This window comes from Heteronotia binoei, chromosome 6, assembly GCF_032191835.1.
Source record: "Heteronotia binoei isolate CCM8104 ecotype False Entrance Well chromosome 6, APGP_CSIRO_Hbin_v1, whole genome shotgun sequence".
NCBI classification, from domain to species: domain Eukaryota; kingdom Metazoa; phylum Chordata; class Lepidosauria; order Squamata; family Gekkonidae; genus Heteronotia; species Heteronotia binoei.
In genome coordinates, this window is record NC_083228.1 from 55,691,648 (window position 1) to 55,708,977 (window position 17,330).

At 43.4% G+C, this 17,330-nt stretch overlaps 1 protein-coding gene across 9 annotated transcripts in view; it reads left to right on the forward strand.

Annotated features, from left to right (window-relative positions):
• The window catches only part of FGFR2 (fibroblast growth factor receptor 2), a 191,528-nt gene that overhangs the window by 149,443 nt on the left and 24,755 nt on the right, over positions 1-17,330 (forward strand). For all 9 annotated transcript variants that reach the window (XM_060241496.1, XM_060241493.1, XM_060241497.1 and 6 more), the window contains 2 exons: positions 8,008-8,159; positions 15,513-15,634. In XM_060241496.1, the coding sequence (XP_060097479.1) occupies positions 8,008-8,159; positions 15,513-15,634 (274 nt within the window). The remainder of the gene's footprint in view (positions 1-8,007; positions 8,160-15,512; positions 15,635-17,330) is intronic.

Consider the following 17,330-nt stretch of genomic DNA (forward strand, 5'->3'; position numbering starts at 1 on the left):
TATGTTTTATATGCTGCCCTAAGCCCGCTTGTGGGATAGAGCTGCATACAAACCCAATAAAATAAAAATTAAAAAGCAGTGAAATAATGTCTTATTTTTGAATGAAAGATATGCTGATTGGTCTTTACTGCTTAGAATGGGTAGCATGAAAGACAGTCAGCAACATTAGATATTTATTCCTCAATATACACTTTGTGCATATACAGTATTCAAATCCAAGATGTATTTCTGCAATTAGAGGATGCTGTTATGTTCCTGAGAGGCATATACAACTGGGGTTTCAAACTCCTGGTTGGAAAATCCATGGAGATTTTGGAGGGGAGCAGTGAGTTTGCAGAGGGGAGGGACCTCAGCACGGTATAATGCTATAGAGTTTACCCTCCAAAGTTGCCATTTTTCAGGGAGAACTGATCTCTGTACTCTGGACTAGGGATGTGCAAAAAAAAAAATATTCGGTACTACACGGATTCGGAAGTATACAGGGGAAAAAAATATGGAATCCCGTATATTTCTGAATTCCATAGTCGGAATACGGTAGATGTGCGGCTATTTCCGACTATACGGCCCCATTATACCCTATGGGCCATTGAAATCAATGGCAAATAGGGTATATTTGAAGCCGCCTGGAGTGGAGGGGGTTTGAGGGAGAGCCCCCAAATTTGCAGGGAACCTGCAGGGGACTCTCCCCTACAAAACCCACAAGTCCCAAAAAGATTGGGCCAGGGGGTCCCTGTCTTTGGGCTCCCCAAAAGGCCCATTGCCACCAATGCTGGGGAAAGCCCAATTAGCCACTTCCTCCACTATAATTGCTCTGTAGAGACCTGGCTGCAGCAAACCCAGATGCCAGCTCTCCAGCCCTGCCCCAAACAACATGGCGAGAGCTGGCCAAACACAAGCATGCTGGCTCTGGGTCTCTTACCCAGGTGCCAGCTTCCCTGCCACAGAACACACGATCTGCAGATGCCAGCTCTCCAGCCCTGCCCCAAACAACACGGGGAGAGCTGGCCAAGCACAACAAGCATGCTGGCTCTGGGTCTCTCACCCAGGTGCCAGCTTCCCTGCCACAGAACACACAATCTACAGATGCCAGTTCTCCAGCCCTGCCCCAAAGAACGTGGGGAGAGCTGGCCAAGCACAACAAACATGCTGGCTCTGGGTCTCTCACCCAGGTGCCAGCTTCCCTGCCACAGAACACACAATCTACAGATGCCAGCTCTACAGCCCTGCCCCAAACAACACAATTCTCAAACAAGAGAAGTGGTGGACCACCACACCTAGCTCCACATCATTCTGTATCTGACACAAAGCAAGAAGCATTTTGACTTACCTTGAGTGATGGATGGTTGGCTGGTCCAGGCTCTTTTGCGTTACCCAGGGTGCACCACGGGGAGGTGAGCCAGAATTGCACCCCAAATGAGGAAGATCACTGGGAGGGCCTCAGATTGTGTGAGAGGAAGGCAACCATTCCTTCTCTCTCAGCTCAGCAACACACCAGCATCACTGTCCCATTAGAGGGACCTCAGCATTGGTATGGCTGCTGGCTGCCTTTCATCATCACTGGCACCTCCCTCTTTCTTCCTCCTTTCCCTGAAAAAAACCCTGGGTTATCCGGGCTGGGCCTGTGGGTGCTGTCGGTTACAGTTGGGGGCTGCAATGGCCCTTTCAGTATTATTAGGTATGTGTTGATGGGGGACTGGGGAAATTTGGATCACTTTGCAGTTTTTAAACCAGCATTCACTTTTGGTTTGGGGAGGGATGAGGGGTGGGGGGGATGCACTGCCAATCAATTTGTGAGTGACTTTTTGGGCTGTCTTTGGACTCTAGTCTATTTTTAGTGGAGGAGCGTTTTACAACCACCTTCCAAGCGCGGGCCAAGAGAGGATGCAGGCACAAGTAGGTGCTCACTTCATTTACTCTCAAAGTCTACGTTCGGGGAGCCGAACAGAGGCAAGTTGACCTTCAGGAAGACCAACTGCTCAGCTGTCCATGGTTGCAGGTGATTGCGATGTGGGCAGACAATGTCGGCCATATGCGAAAAGACACACTCGCTCTGCACGCTCATCGGTGGGCATTAGAGGAATGCCTTGGCCACGGAGGAGAGGGCCAGACAGACCTCCTCCTTTGTGACCCAGTAGTCCAAATGAGACGCTTCCTGCGGCTTGAGGGGCTCCAAAAGATAGTCCCTCGCCATCGCAACACCCGTCTTCACTCTTGGTGCCCTACCGCTCCTAGAGCGGCCAACGACCCGCCCGATGAGTGTCACCTCAGGGCTCTTCGTGGCGTGAGTCTGGTGGAAACACTGCCTAGCTGGGGAGGTTGGGGATGAACAACAGCAGTGGAAGTGGCAGATGAGCTGCTTCCACCCCTCTCCTCCTCAACTACCGGCACTGGGCCCGCCCTGACTCTGGAACGCTCGACCTTTTGGGAGAGCTCGTCTCGCCAGTGATCGAGCTCGTTGGCCCGCTCAGCGACTGTGCCCTTAAGGCACGGGTCTAACATGGTCGCCATCATGTAGACCTTATCCTGGGTGAAAGTCTGAAAGCGGGCCTCAAGCCCTTCCTGCAGCCTAACAACCAGGGCGTGCACTGCTGGATGAACATCTGCACGGCCTTGAGCTGGCACTAGAAACGAGGCCAGGGCCTCACAGGCCATCTGGACCATGGGGATGACCAGTGCGATGCTCGCCGTGTCAGACGAGAGCATTTCTGTGTGGGTCTTGAAGGGCCCAAGAATCTCCACAGTCTGAGAAATGACCACCCAATCCTCTTGGGTGAGACGGTTCTCATCCCGAAAGACCCTTGTCTCAGAGACAAAGGCATCCAGGGCTGCGCTCTGCTCCACCATGCGCTCTAGCATGGCACAGGTGGAGTTCCAACGTGTGCTGACATCATCGATCAGGCGGTGCCCTGGCACACCTGTCAGTGTCTGTTTCTCATGCAGCTGATACGAGTCTGTATTGCTGCGTGAGAAGTGACCCGTGATGTGCCGAAGTCGGTACTCATGGGTCACGGCTAGATACCGACAATCCTGGCTTTTCGTCTGGCCCAATGCGTCCTTAACCACGAGGTGGAGAACGTGGGCCACACAAGGAAGGTGTTTTAGGCCTTGACGCTGGGCAGCCGCCTTGATATTGGAGCCACCATCAGTCACCACGAAGCCCATGGCGACATCCCCGCTGCCTACCCAGCCCTCTAACTGCCGTGAGAGGATGGCTCTGAGAGTGTCCGCCGTGTGCAGCGCATCGACTGCTTCGGCATAGCCGGTCTAGCGGCCCTGAACCTGCCTGCTGCTACTGCTGCCCCCCCCCCACACTGCGCTGCCCCCAGCTCTCTGGGTTGCCACCAATGCACGGTCAGGGAGAGATACCCCTCGAACGCATGTTGGGAGCTCCAGATATCTGAGGTGAAATGAACAGTCCCCCTGGCAGCACGGGACAAATGCTCCTTCACCACAGATCTGGTCGCCCTGAAAATGGCTGGCACAGTGGTCCTGCTAATGGTGGTTCTTGCACAAACTTTGTACCAGGGCGCCAGGTACTCAAGCAACCTTAGCACCCCAGGATTCTTGATCACTGAAAATGGAAGCCCATGAGTGATCGACCTGGCAAGGTTCCAGGCGATCACCCTCCTGCCATACCTGATTCCCTTTCTTGGCACACAGGTGCCACCCCTACCAAACATCTCAGGCAGAGATGCCTGGCGTCCCTGTACTCCCACGGAACGTTCCTGGAGAGCGGAGGTAGTCGCAATGGAATGGACCTAATGGCTGAGTGGTGTTGGCTGTTCGGGCACCACAGCACCAGCCTGCTTCTCCCCCTTAAGAAGCACCCCACGACTGATCCAGGCCCTGCACAGCTGGCACTGCGCAATGCTTCCAGACTTCGGAGGTGAAGGGATGCCCAAACTGACTGGGCAGCTTGGGTGTCCGGAGCCACCTCCTTTGAGGTGCTCGGGGCAGACACATTGTGTCTCAGGGTGGCAGGAGGGGCTGGCTGCCGGGGGGAAGTGGGCAGAGATGGAGGCACCTCATGTGTCTCCATCTCTTCCCCCTCCACCCCATGTGGCCTCCACTCCTGGTCATCCTCTGAAGGACTGCTGGTGCCTTAAGAAACTGAAGAAGGGGGCTGGTCCTCCTCAACCAGCTTCTCCTCCAGCTCCTGCACGACACTCTGGACCCTCCTTGGGGTGATCATTTTGGACAGAAAACTGTCCCCAAAGCTCATCTCCAAGGAAGGCTGCTCTTGCTACCCCTCCTCCGGCAGCTGAGGCTGAGTGACATCAGCTGGAGGAGAGACTGCCCAAGCAGCAGACCCCTGCTCAGTACCAGCACCTACTGGCACCTCTGCTGAGGGCGCCCTAGCAGCAGCCTTGATGAAGGGCCCAAGGCGGGCCTTCTTCTTCATCACACTCCGGCCAGAGGTCGGAATGCTTAAAGGCTGCTGTGGAGTGGCCCCACGCACAGGTGTGTGTGGGGGGAGACCTGAGTCCTCCCCCTCCCCTCCACCCCTCTAGTCTTCTCTTTGGCCTTGCCCCCAGGGCCCCTCTTCTGCTGCCTGTCACTCATGTCACCCTTGGCCAGTCTCACACAACCTGAACTGAGAGTGGGTTTTTTTAACAAACCTAACTCACTGTACCCTGAACCAACAAGTGCCCTGACTTCTTTTTAAGAACCCTCCCACCAAAACTCATTTGTTTGTTTTTTTGGCCCCTAACCTGTCCCTCTTTGGGTTGGGGTAGTAGTAGTCTGGTAACGTTTAGGAGACTAGGTGATCCTGCCTCTACCTGGCTACAGTTTTTAAAAGGGTACCTTGAGATGAAGGCAATCCTTGTTATATTTTCCTAGTTAAACTTCTCCTAACTAGATCCTGGGACAAACCTGATTTCCTTGCAAACTAGAAATCAGGTGTTTCCTATAACTTGAGAGAAGCTGTGGTTTACCCTATGGAAATCTAAGGATGCACCAGCTTTCAGTGGCTGAAAGCAAGATGCACTGCAACCCTAGTCTCTTTAAAAGGGAGCCTGATGTGGCCTAGTAGTCACGCTGCCTTTTATGAGAAACCTAAAATCTTTTTAAATCACCCCTATCTGGCCTACTTGAATTTTGAAAGGAGATAAAGCCCTAAACTGGATTAATTTTTTTTTTAATTTCAAAAAATACAATCCCTAAAAACACCCTTATTAGTGGGGCAGCCTATTTAGTGGCCCTAGCCAAACCGAAAGCACACTCAAACTCCAAAAATAACTCTATAAAAACATGAAAGTGACCCAGCCCACACACAACCTCACCAACCCCCACACCAACCTGAGGTAATTTAAAAAAACCAAAATGCGACAGAAAGAAACTTAACTTTTAACCCCTCCCCCCCCCCAAAAAAAACCCAGCACAATCAGAAAAGGCCAAGCAACTCAACTGTTAAAAAAGTGGCCTTTTCACCAATAAGAAACCTCAGGCCAAATCAGTCAACAACACCACCCCCCAAAACCAGAACCAGGAAAGGGGACAACCGGAGAAGGCCAAGCAACTCAACTGTTAAAAAGTGACCTTTTCACCAGTAAGAAACCTCAGGCCAAATCAGTCAACAACACACACACACACACACACCCCTAAAACCAGAACCAGGAAAAGAGGGACAACAGGACAGGAGGATGCAAAATGTGCAGCAAGAGAGAATAGATCCAAACAGAAGGCCAACACAAACTCAACTGTTAAAAAAGTGGCCTTTTAAACAATGAAAATTAGGCCAAGCTGCACCCCCCCCCCCCAAGAACCAGAAGAGAAAAGGAACAACAGCAGCACAATGCAGCAGCAACAAATCAAACACAGAATCCTTTTAAAACAGTAAAAAAACTTAACTTTTAACAATACAGGAACTTTCCTAACCTCTCCCCCCCAAAAAAAACCCTTCACCCTAACCCCAAGAAATCCAAGCCACCCAAATCAGGAAAAGTAAAAGGACACTGCACTTTTAAACGCCCTCTCACTGAAGTAAGATATGGGCAAATTGGCAACCCCCACCCCAGGCCCCCTCCCCCAGCAGAACCCCCTAACCCTAATCCCAAATAAGCTAGTACCCACCACCAAAATCTGGATAAGTAAAGGAACTCTGAGTCTTAAAAAGTTCTTTTACCAACTAAAATAAAAACAAGAACCCAAAGACCGTCTTACCTTAGACATTTTCTCTACTCCAGGCAAGTCTGGAAGGCTGAGAGAGAGCAGCAGCAGCTGAGGCCAAGGGCCAGAACAGCACAATCTCTCTCTCACACCAACACACACCAACACAGCAGCAATGGAGGAGTCCAGCCAGGCAGACTCCTTAAAAAAGGTTCTCTGGCCCTACAGAGAGCAGTTTCAAAAAATAGCACTGCTCTGTGATTGGCCAGACAACAGTGCTTACTTGGATACCCAAGTAAGCAAAAGATCAAAAGAACAACAATGTTGCTGATGGCTGGGGGATCAGCTACACAACAGCCCTGCAAAGCATGCATTTGCAATGCATTTTGCAAATGCATGCTTTGGACTGGCTGCTGGGGCTGCTCTTCCCCCTCCCTGATCCCAGGGAGGCTATGGGAGAGGTGGGAAAAGGCTACCAAAGGCGGGAAAGGAGGCAAGCAGCTCCCCTGAGGCTGCAGAAGCCCCTTTCCGTCTTTTCCATTGACTTCCATATACTTCCGAATATCTATACGAAAGTATATGGGGAGCCATACTCAGCTCCCGCATAATGGGCCCCAATTGGATTCGGTTGGATGCGATTCCGTATACAGCTGAATCAGGGGTGATTCGGCGGTTGATTCGGTTCGGCCGAACCGAATGCACACCCCTACTCTGGACATCAACTGTAATTCCAGAAAATCTCTACCTGGAGGCTGGCAATTCTACATACAGGGTCCTTTTTATTTATGAATTGCTGCTTGCCTTCTTTAGAACTATATAGCTAAGTAGCATAGAGTGCAGCAGTTTCCAGTTAGGGATGTTCACAAAAAAATTGGGGCCGGGGGTTGAGTATATTGAACCTGAAAAATAGTGGTATTTTTCTATATCCTGAATCCCAATATCGCTATGGTATTGGGATTTGGAAAATAATCAGGATTGCCAAATTTTTCAGCTCCTTCTTCAGGCAGGAAATTTGCTTGCTACTTGCAGAATGGTTTAAAAGGAATGATCCCTTTGGATGCCTTCTCGAAGTGGTGAGTGAACTTGCCCCTTGGGGAGAGTGTTTGCAGGAACCACAATCCTTTTTGACACCTTCTCCAAGCAGCTAGTGAACTCACCACTTGGAGATTATGTTTGAAGGGACCACAATCCTTTTGGGTACACGCAGGAGAAAGTGAACCCCAGGAACTGCTGTACTATATGGAACACATTGCCCCATGCAGCACAAGAGATCCTGACTGGGCTTGCTTTCTCCTGCAGTCTGATTTAAACCAGGCTGCAGGAGAAGGGAGCCCGATGAGATGCTGTGCCACATGGAACACATTGCTCTGGTCAACACAGGAGGTTCTCAGTGGGTTCATTTTCTTTCTGGTTTAAACCAGGCTGCAGGAGAAAGCAAGCCCCAGGAGCTATTTGGCAATCCCCCCAAAATGTGAATATTTTCAGGATTTTTTAGGCTTGGCCATTTCAGATTGCTGGAAAAATACCGAGCTCTATATTTTGTTGAAAAAAAATCTGGAAAATACCAATAATTTTGGTAATTTTTGTTTTTGCTTAGTATTACTGAATGCATACTGAATAGTCGGTATATTTGAAATAGCTTGAAAAAGTATGGACTTTATACTTCTGAATTCCATAAATATACCAAATAGTGCAATTTTATAAGCCAATTTATAAATGATGTTTTTATTACTTCAAAATTTTCAGAAATCTTATATTTTTTGTCTGCATCACATCATTTAGCTTTTCGGTAGCTTAGTACCATTTCTTTACTGGCTTGGTTTCTTTGTACAGCCAATTTGCTATTATTGGGCCAAAATTACATCTTCTCTTTGCATCTTGATTTCTAATAAACAGGTGTCTGCAGACTCTAGCTCCTCCATGAACTCCAACACACCTTTGGTGAGGATAACTACACGTCTCTCCTCCAATGCTGATGCTCCAATGCTGGCAGGAGTTTCTGAGTATGAACTGCCAGAAGATCCTAAATGGGAGTTCCCCAGAGATAAGTAAGTGAATTGTTTCTAGTTGAATACCTCTGCTAACAACAAAACCTCAGTTCATTCTTGTTAACCTTCAGTTGCTGTGTTCTCCACTTAGGCCACATTATGGCCTCAGAAACCACATCCAAAGATAGCAAAGCAGGTCTTCTTTCTTAGACATATGCTTTCTAAGGCGTGCGCATTTGGTTACACTTTTTGGTCCACCTGTGTCTCGTCCATCTACCAGCTCAAAATGTCTGTCTGGACCCAGCTTTTGAGATGTTTTAGCTAGTGTATTGTAGTTTACCCTTATATTGGGTGAGTAGGTGGAAAAAGTCTGACAAGCATTTGCTTTATTAACTATTTTATTTTTTGGATTTTATAATTTTTATTGATTTTAACTACAAAGAGACAAGGCACAAGCGTAGATACATTAAAGAGGGGAAGGGGTGGATACGAAGTGGGAAAAACAGAAACAAAGAGAAATGCAAATATGTCAGTTACAATTGTACATCCATGTGAATACCCAATTCTTTCTACCTGCAAGTATGAGGTTCTCCCCATATATTTTACCATCTTTATTTTTCATTATAGATTTTTTTTACTAAACTATTACTTAAAATACAAGTCTAAATAATTCCTCTTCAGCACATATAAAAGAGTCAGAGCCATCTCAACACAGAACTGGCTGGCTAGGCTTAACCATATTGAAAGCACAGACTTTGTTAGTTTAACAATATTGTCATTAAAATAAGCATATGAAACAAATATATTTATCCTTCTAACTAACTTAATTCAAACAGAAAGAAAGAGAAAAAACCCCGATTTAAAATGTCATAGAACATAGGGAGAAAAATAAAAATAAACTAAAGATAAGACATAATAGTTTATCTGTCTCAGTATAGACAACAGTTTCTCCAAACAAACATACTAAGAGCAGATCTACCACATTACGAAATAATTGTGCTGTCTGCCTTCTTAACAATTGATTCAAATTAACTATTTATTTATATAACATTTTTGCCAAATTTTTAATCCTTAAGATCTCACTTGACCTTTTAAAATCACATATCAGTTCTTATTAAAAATTCCATATCTAATTACCCACAGAGGGAACAACTGTTCAAAGACCCTTCTTCCTGAAAGATTTCCATGTCTTGATTTTTTGCTGCTTAACTCAATCATATTGAAAATACAGACTAGCTTATTAGTTTAACAATATCTTCATTAAAATGAGCCTAAAAAACAAATATATTTATCTGTTAAGAGCAAATCTACCAAATTACAAAATAATTATGTTGTCTACCTTCTTAAAAGTTAATCCAAGTTAACTATTTATATGCATAAAGTTCTTTTCAAAACTTTTCAATTCTTTAGCTCTTATATTCATATTACTCTAGAAGAAACAGCTTAATATAACCCCAAAATCTCACTTAGCCTTTTAAGATGGCATATCAGTTCTTATTGAGAGTTCCATATCCGACTACCCACAGAGAGAGACAATTCAAAAACTCTTCTTCCTGAAAAATTTCCACATCTTGATTTTTTGGCTGAGGTGCACCTTTTCTCTCCTTAATGCAGTCATCCCTCTCAGTAAAAGTAGGAAGGATTCCATGCCATTTGTTCCTCTCGAAAAACTTCAATCAGTCTCAATTTCTGGTCTTCCTTTTTTAACTGAGCCATAAAGTTCCATTTTGGTTTTCTTTTGTTCGTTTCCTAGCGGATCACTCTCCCTTTCCAATTCCACAGACGTCACCAGGATCTCTTTAACACTCTGCTCATGTAGATTTGAGATTTCGCATAAAAACTTCCATTGTTTTTTAATCAACTCTGTTAATGAACCAAGATCCTGCTTCAGAGAAATTATGCTACGTAATGTCTTTTTAATAAAACATTTTATGTGGTAATGCCATTTTTCTCTGTCAACGAACTCAGTCTATTAATCCAAGTTGAAATGTAGTTCAGTCTGCCTCTCCAATTCTCCTCCAGCTGTGATTTCGGATGTTACCATTTCAGTTGCACAACAAAAAATGCAAGCTAGTGACCAGTTTACTAAGAAGTATATAGAAATCAGTCCAAATGTCCAAAACATGTATATTCAAGTCCCAAAGTAGTGTGGTGACGAGCCAATCAATTAAGTACTTGTTTCTTTCCAGTCTTCATCAGACCTGGGACGACTAACAAAAGAAAATATTATCCAAAAATATCAGAAGGACATTCAGACACCACCAACCCTCTTCCAGTGAAAAAATATATCATACTTACATACTGATTAAATTATATCAATTCTTTACACAATTTTCAAAAAAGAGGGACGCAGAGCATCTCCAGCAGCAATTTCACATCGGCTACAGCTCAGTATGTGACTTCTTGCGCACTCTAATGGTGCAACTAACATGTTTAAAAAGGCAAACATCTCATTTACAGCTTCCATTACACAAACCGCTTAAAGTAATATATTTCTAATGCAACATGGTAAAAGACACAAACACCACAAACTATATGACAGCAGATACAACATACAAAATATTCCATACAAAGAATGTCAAATCCCATAATGTTTGCCTTTTTAAACATGTTATTTGCACCATTAGGGTGCACAAGAAGCCACATACTGAGCTGTAGCCGATGTGAAATTGCTGCTGGAGATGCTCTGTGTCCCTCTTATTTGAAAATTGTGTAAAGAATCTATATAATTGAATCAATATGTAAGTATGATATATTTTTTCACTGGAAGAGAGTTGGTGGTGTTTGAATGTCCTTCTGATATTTTTGTGTAATATTTGCTTTTGTTAGTGGTCCCAGGTCTGATGAAGACTGGAAATAAACAAGTACTTAATCAATTGGCTTGTCACCACACTACTTTGGGACTTGAATATACATGTTTTGGACATTTGGACTGATTTCTATATACTTCTTAGTAAATTGGTCACTAGCTTGCATTTTTTGTTGTGTTATCCATTATAGTGACCTCTCTCGGATTGTATTCTATACCATCTCAGTTGCAATCAGACGACAAAGACAGATCTCTCTAGAATATATCTGGTTTTTGTTCAAATCGCAACCAGATAATAGTCTCTTTAACACATATCCAATTATAATCTGGGTCGATTTAGATATCTGTATTCAGTCTAATTCAGATTGTTGCCCATGCTCAAAGTTGTTCTTTTAACTTTTCGAAGCCTCATTTACAGGGAAAGGGGGGTGGAATCTTTCTCTTCCTTTGAACTGACCTGTTTGTTGTTATGTAATACGACCCATTAGCCAGTGGTATTGAAAGCACACTTACTTGCCAGGTAGAATTGCCATGCTTGAGGTAGGAAAGCAATAAATCAGGAGCTTATAAGAGAAAAGAAAGCCAGCGGTCAGGCATTCACCTCTTTCTGCTATGTTAGCTATCATGGCGGTAGAGCTTTGGGGCATGCAAGAAAGACAGGAACAGCTGCCGCTATGCCCCTGGCTTCTTGCAAAAGTCCCATGCCGAAAGAAAACCCCTTCAGGGTCCTCCAACCGCCTGATTCAGAGCTGGAGAGACGATCCGTGGACCCATGCTGAGCTCAAGGCGACATAACCTGGAACTGAACTATTTTATTTTTAAAAACCTTGAGACAAATATAACATTGTATTTCCCAAAAAGGAAGACTAGTTTTTTCCTATGTGTGTTGTCCAGAAAAGGGAGGGTCGTGCTCTTACTTTCACATACAAGTTGCAAGTTTGTTCACTAATAACTTATTGTGTATACGTTTTTAGGGCATCATCTTAACATTTTGAGCTGTTTTTATTTTGGGTAAAAGCAAGATTTGAAAACATCCTTTAAAACCCCCCGCAAAACTTCAAGCCATTTCTTTTGAGATTTCACCTTTGCTTTTAAAAAGAGAAATGCCCTTTATGTACATTTATGAAAATATTCTTAGTTATATGGATGACAAGTGGTGCCATGCATTTCACTTGCCACCTGCAAGGTTCTAGTCAACAGTGGGGGTCTGTATACTTAATTCTGTCAGCCCATTCCCTTAGGGGAAACATTAATGCGGAAAATCTTAGAGCATTAAACATTTAAAAACAGCATTTGGCATAAATGTGGGTGGAGTGGGTTTGTAATTAAAGAAGGTTATTTAAAAGCAGTTTATTAGATTGGGGGGCCGCAGGCACACAATGACAGGATTGTTATGCTCATACTAGAAGCACAAGAGCACATAAATTAACCATTTTCCAATGCAAATGTTTGCTCTCTGCCAAGTTCTTAAATTCAATTTTAGTTTCAGAGAAAATGCAGCATGATCTCAGCATAAACCATACAATCCTTTTTTGGCCTTTGTGTATTGTCAAAGTAGCATGCACTTTACATAGCAGTTACTGCCCAATGTATACATTCACATTAGTGTGATTAAACTGAAAGCTTTTTTCAATTAAAAGTCTATTTAAACTCATCCCATTTGTTTTCTAATTGTGGCATTTAGCCAAAAGATGCTTAATTTTCTCTCGGAGAGAATGCTGTGTACTCTTCTTAAAGCAGATGTGACAGTGCAGTTTGTGTGTGATTTGGGCAGTAGCCTCGGTCGTTCATCCAATATATGGCCTATAATTCCTAATGTAAGATTTTAGGAGGAGAACTGGTTGCCTTCTTCTATGGAAGAGAGAGATGATCAGATTAATCCAACAGCTGCAAAACATATGCAAGAAAACAGAAACTCCAGCTGCATAGGCAAGAACAATATTCTTTATTCCAGATGTATTTTGAGATGAATGTTCTCAGATCTCTAAATGGGACTCTACTGGAAGAGGGGTGTTGCAGGTCCTCACGCCATTAGGAAATGTTACTTAGTTTGCCTTATGCTGACTTGCTATATCATACATCATCCAAAATTATTCTCCATCTTTCTTAATGTAAGAATTTTGAGGTTTTCTGCTATTTTCATGGTTATAGGCCCATGTGTGGTGCAGATAGCATGGGAGGGAGGAGGTCCTGAAAAAATGCTAGTTTTTATATTTAGAAAGGGGTGAGATTGCTATTTTTGATTCTTTATCCGAGAATCTCTGGTGTACTTGAAATCTGATTTGTACCTAGCACCATGTAATCTGATTAAGTTTACAATCCTCTCCATGTTAAGAAAGCTAAAAACTGCAGACTTTGGTGCCTGCTAACATGCCTTAATTTTTTCTTCTTCTCTTCCCCTTATCTATTTTTTACATTCAACATTAGCCAGATGCAGAGTTTGGAGGAATCCAGAAATTTGTGCACATTATTTTGATAAAATTATTGGGTTAGGATTTTCCCCTGTAGATCAACACAGTTGCTAATTTTATTTGGAGGGATTATGAAAAGTTGTCATTTAAGGCTGTTGTGTGTATGTAAAGTGCCATCTAGTCACAGCTGATTTATGGCAACCCATTAGGGTTTTCCAGGCCAGTGATTAAACAGAGGCATTTTGCCATTGCCTTTCTCACAGTCTTTTTTGGAACTCTCGTCCAAGTATTGATACTGCATAGCTTCTGAGATCTGATAAGATTGTGCTATACTGTTCTATTCCACATCCCATAAGGCAGTTAACTGTGTATATTCTCCAACCATATTTTGCTTCTTAGAACAATTTGTACACTGCAGTCTTAACTAGGATCCTTGAAGTAGCTCATAGCAGATATAATAAGATGTACAATGCTATAAGAATAAAACTTAATACATAAAATCAGTGGCAATGTATCATAATCATTAATAATAGAAAGTTAACATCAGCAGAATGTGCCAAAGTGGGAGTACAGCTGAACATCAAGAGGAAAAAAGTAATGACTATGAGGAATTGTAAAACTTTAAGGTGGATGATGAAGAAATTGAAATTGCTAAAAGATTTTCTATTCATTATCAGCCAAAAGGGAAATGGCAGCCAAGAAATCAGAAGGCAATTGAGACAAGGAAGGGCAGCCATGAAGGAACTAGAAAAGATTCTTAAGTGTCACTGGTGACCAAGATCAAGAGAATTCATACCATAGTATTCCCCATCACTATATGTGGGCATAAAGGTTGGACAGTGAAAAAAGCTGACAGGAAGAAAGTGGATTAATTTGAAATATGATGTTGGAGGAGAGTTTTATGGAGACCATGGACTGAATTATTCGTAGAAGCTAAAATGACTAAACTCAGGCTTCATACTTGGTCACATTATGAAAGGACAAGTATCACTGGAAAAGATAATGCCAGGAAAAACTGATGGCAGCAGGAAAAAAGGAAGATATAAGAGGAAGTGATGCAATAAAGGAAGCCAAAGCACTCAGTTTGCAAGACCTGAGCAAGACAGTTCATGATAGGACATTCTAAAGGTCATTAATTCATAGGGTCACTATAAGTTAGAGGTGACTTGATGACCCTTAATACACACAACATCAGCAGCTACATTGTGCTCAATATAGCAGAACCCAGGGCTTTTTTGGTAGAAAAAGCCCGGCAGGACCTCATTTGCATATTAGGCCACACCCCCTGACACCAAACCAGCCAGAATTGTGTTCCTGTGCATTTCTGCTTAAAAAAAAAAAAAGCCCTGGGAGAACTAACTCTTATGGTCTCTTCTGAAACAGTCAAGGGTAGCCTGTACTGCTCTTTTTGAAATGCTTTTGGCAGCTCGGTGGTGGCTCATTCTGTGTAGATTGATTTGTTGCCATTTCCTGTGGGTTTGTCATAGGACTCTTTGCAGAGTTTTTTTTAGGTTAGTAAGCTGCAGGGACGCTTTAAAGATAATAAACTTCATTTAATAGTTACCTTAAAATACTTTTAAATAACTTCTGTCCTTCAGGTTTTATACAGGACAATATTTGAAAAGATACCATGAATGCTGCTGTTACTTTTAAAGTAACCGAAATCATTCCAACTCCCAGTTAATAATTGAAGCCAAACAAATATAGGCAACCTTAATTTTATGGTCAGCTTGTGTTATAAACTGGGGTGGGTATAGGTAGGGAGATACTAAGTTCAGTGCAAGGTTGCATTAATATTTCAGGTTATTTTTCAATATTTGACTGTGCAATCCTAAACAAAGTTACAGCCTTCTAAGCAAACTGAATCCAGTAGGCTCGGACAGGAGTATTTCTGTTTAGGATTGCACTGTTACTTTGGGTACTGTAATTGCTTAGCGTGACACACTGTATTTGAAGAAACTGTCTATGTTATTGTAGCCAGAAAGTAATGTTTTTATGCCTCTACGTGTATGGGTACTTTTTGCAATGTACGTAGTACAGAATCTACACAGGAATGTACTAAATACTCTTTTTATTGTCATAAGACAAATACTGCAATCAAAACACTTTGTTGAAAGATTCTTAGCTCTTTAGTTTCACCAGCTTCATCCTCTGATCAGATGCTATGTGCTAATATCCTGTTTACACCCCTAGGTTAACACTAGGGAAACCTCTTGGGGAAGGATGCTTTGGTCAAGTTGTCATGGCGGAAGCAGTGGGAATTGACAAAGACAGACCAAAAGAAGCCGTTACTGTGGCAGTGAAAATGCTGAAAGGTAATGTATTGGGGGAATGGGGAAGATTGAGAAAGGTGGCAGATTCTGTGAAGAATGTTTCTTTTGTGGCATCTAAACTCTCTAAATGTAGAAGGCCAAAGTTCACTGAGCTGACCTCAGCCTTCAGCGGGTTTTGTGGTATAAATCAGTGCTTTTGACAGCCTATTTATCCTTAGCAGCAGGTATTTACAAGCAAGTCAAAGGCTCGGTATGACTGTTTATTCCTTGCCTCATGATTTGATCCACAGGGGAGATTTACTTGCTCTAGTTTTTCCGACTTTCTTCAAAGGCATCTGTAGCAGAAAATAAATAGTTGAATCAGGCCCAGTCTTGCTTTGACACATTGTGAAAAGAGAGGATGTGGGGGGAGGGGAAATGCACAAATGTTTGTAAAACTTAGAAGTAATGTTGAGGTTTTTACCCTCACAGATTCATTTAACAGAGCATGGTTATATTTGATCTGGTTAATGCTAGTTATCAGAAACAAATTCTGGTTGTTTGTTAGTTGTCTTTTGCCTACATGAAAGCAGCCACAGTGCTAGAGACATGGTTAAAAAAAGATGATTATAAGGGGGGAAATGCGCATTCAGCATGACTCTTGTGTGACATAGTAATAATTAACAGACTACGAACCTAGTCTGTTGCTTAGTCCAGTATCAGATAGCTGGGATAACTGAGAGACACTGGGGAAATATGAGAAACTACACTTTTTTTTTTTGCTAATGATGACGTTTGGTCATCAATATAAATCCCAGTTTATAAACAATAATTTCTTGTTTAATGTCCCATTTAAACAATAATATCCTGTTTAGTTTAAAGTCTGAATGAGGGCTGCCCAACCAATGGTGGATGGATTGGAATTCTAAAATCTGGTTTGTACCTGACTTGTGGTTTCTACAAATTGTGCTTTGTTGTGACATCTGCAGAAATTTCAGTTTGTTCAGTAACAGTACCCCTCTTCATGCATTGAGAAAAGGAGACATGGAACATAGAAAAGCTTTGGCTAGTGATAACTAGAGGTGTGCATTCAGAGCCACCTGAATAAAAAATATACCCCAAAACACCTTATTGGTATTTTTCAATTATATTTCAGCATCCCAAATGTATCTGGGGTTTTGGAAATTTCCAGTAGATCTAAAAACAGAGGAGAGGCAGGAGCAAATCAGCTGTTTGTAGGGCTTCTATTGCAGTCCCTTTAAAGACAACCTGAGGATCAGGATTTCCTGTGCCAGGGGCAACAGATGGTTCCTGCCAGCTCGACTTGGGGCTGGCTTCTCATGCAGCCTAATTCAAAATCAGATAGAATACAATCTGAGAGAGGTCACTATAATGGATAACACAGCAAAAAATGCAAGCTAATGACCAATTTACTAAGAAGTATATAGAAATCAGTCCAAATGTCCAAAACATGTACCGTATTTTTCGCACCATAAGGCGCTCCCGGAGGATAGGACGCACCTTCCTCCTGGGGGGTGATCCGCTGCCTCTGCCTCCGATCCAGCGCTTCCCCCGCGCCTGCCTGCCTGGCTCCATCTTCTTCAGGCAAGTGCTGGGATCGCTCCACATGGCCCCACCACAAACCCAGCGCTTCGCAAGCACCAGCTGTGGAGGGGGCAGCGTGCTTCCTCCTTGCCTGTGTGCCTGGCTTCAGCTGTGATGTTTAAAGCAAGCGCTGGGATCGGAGGGCGGAGGGAGC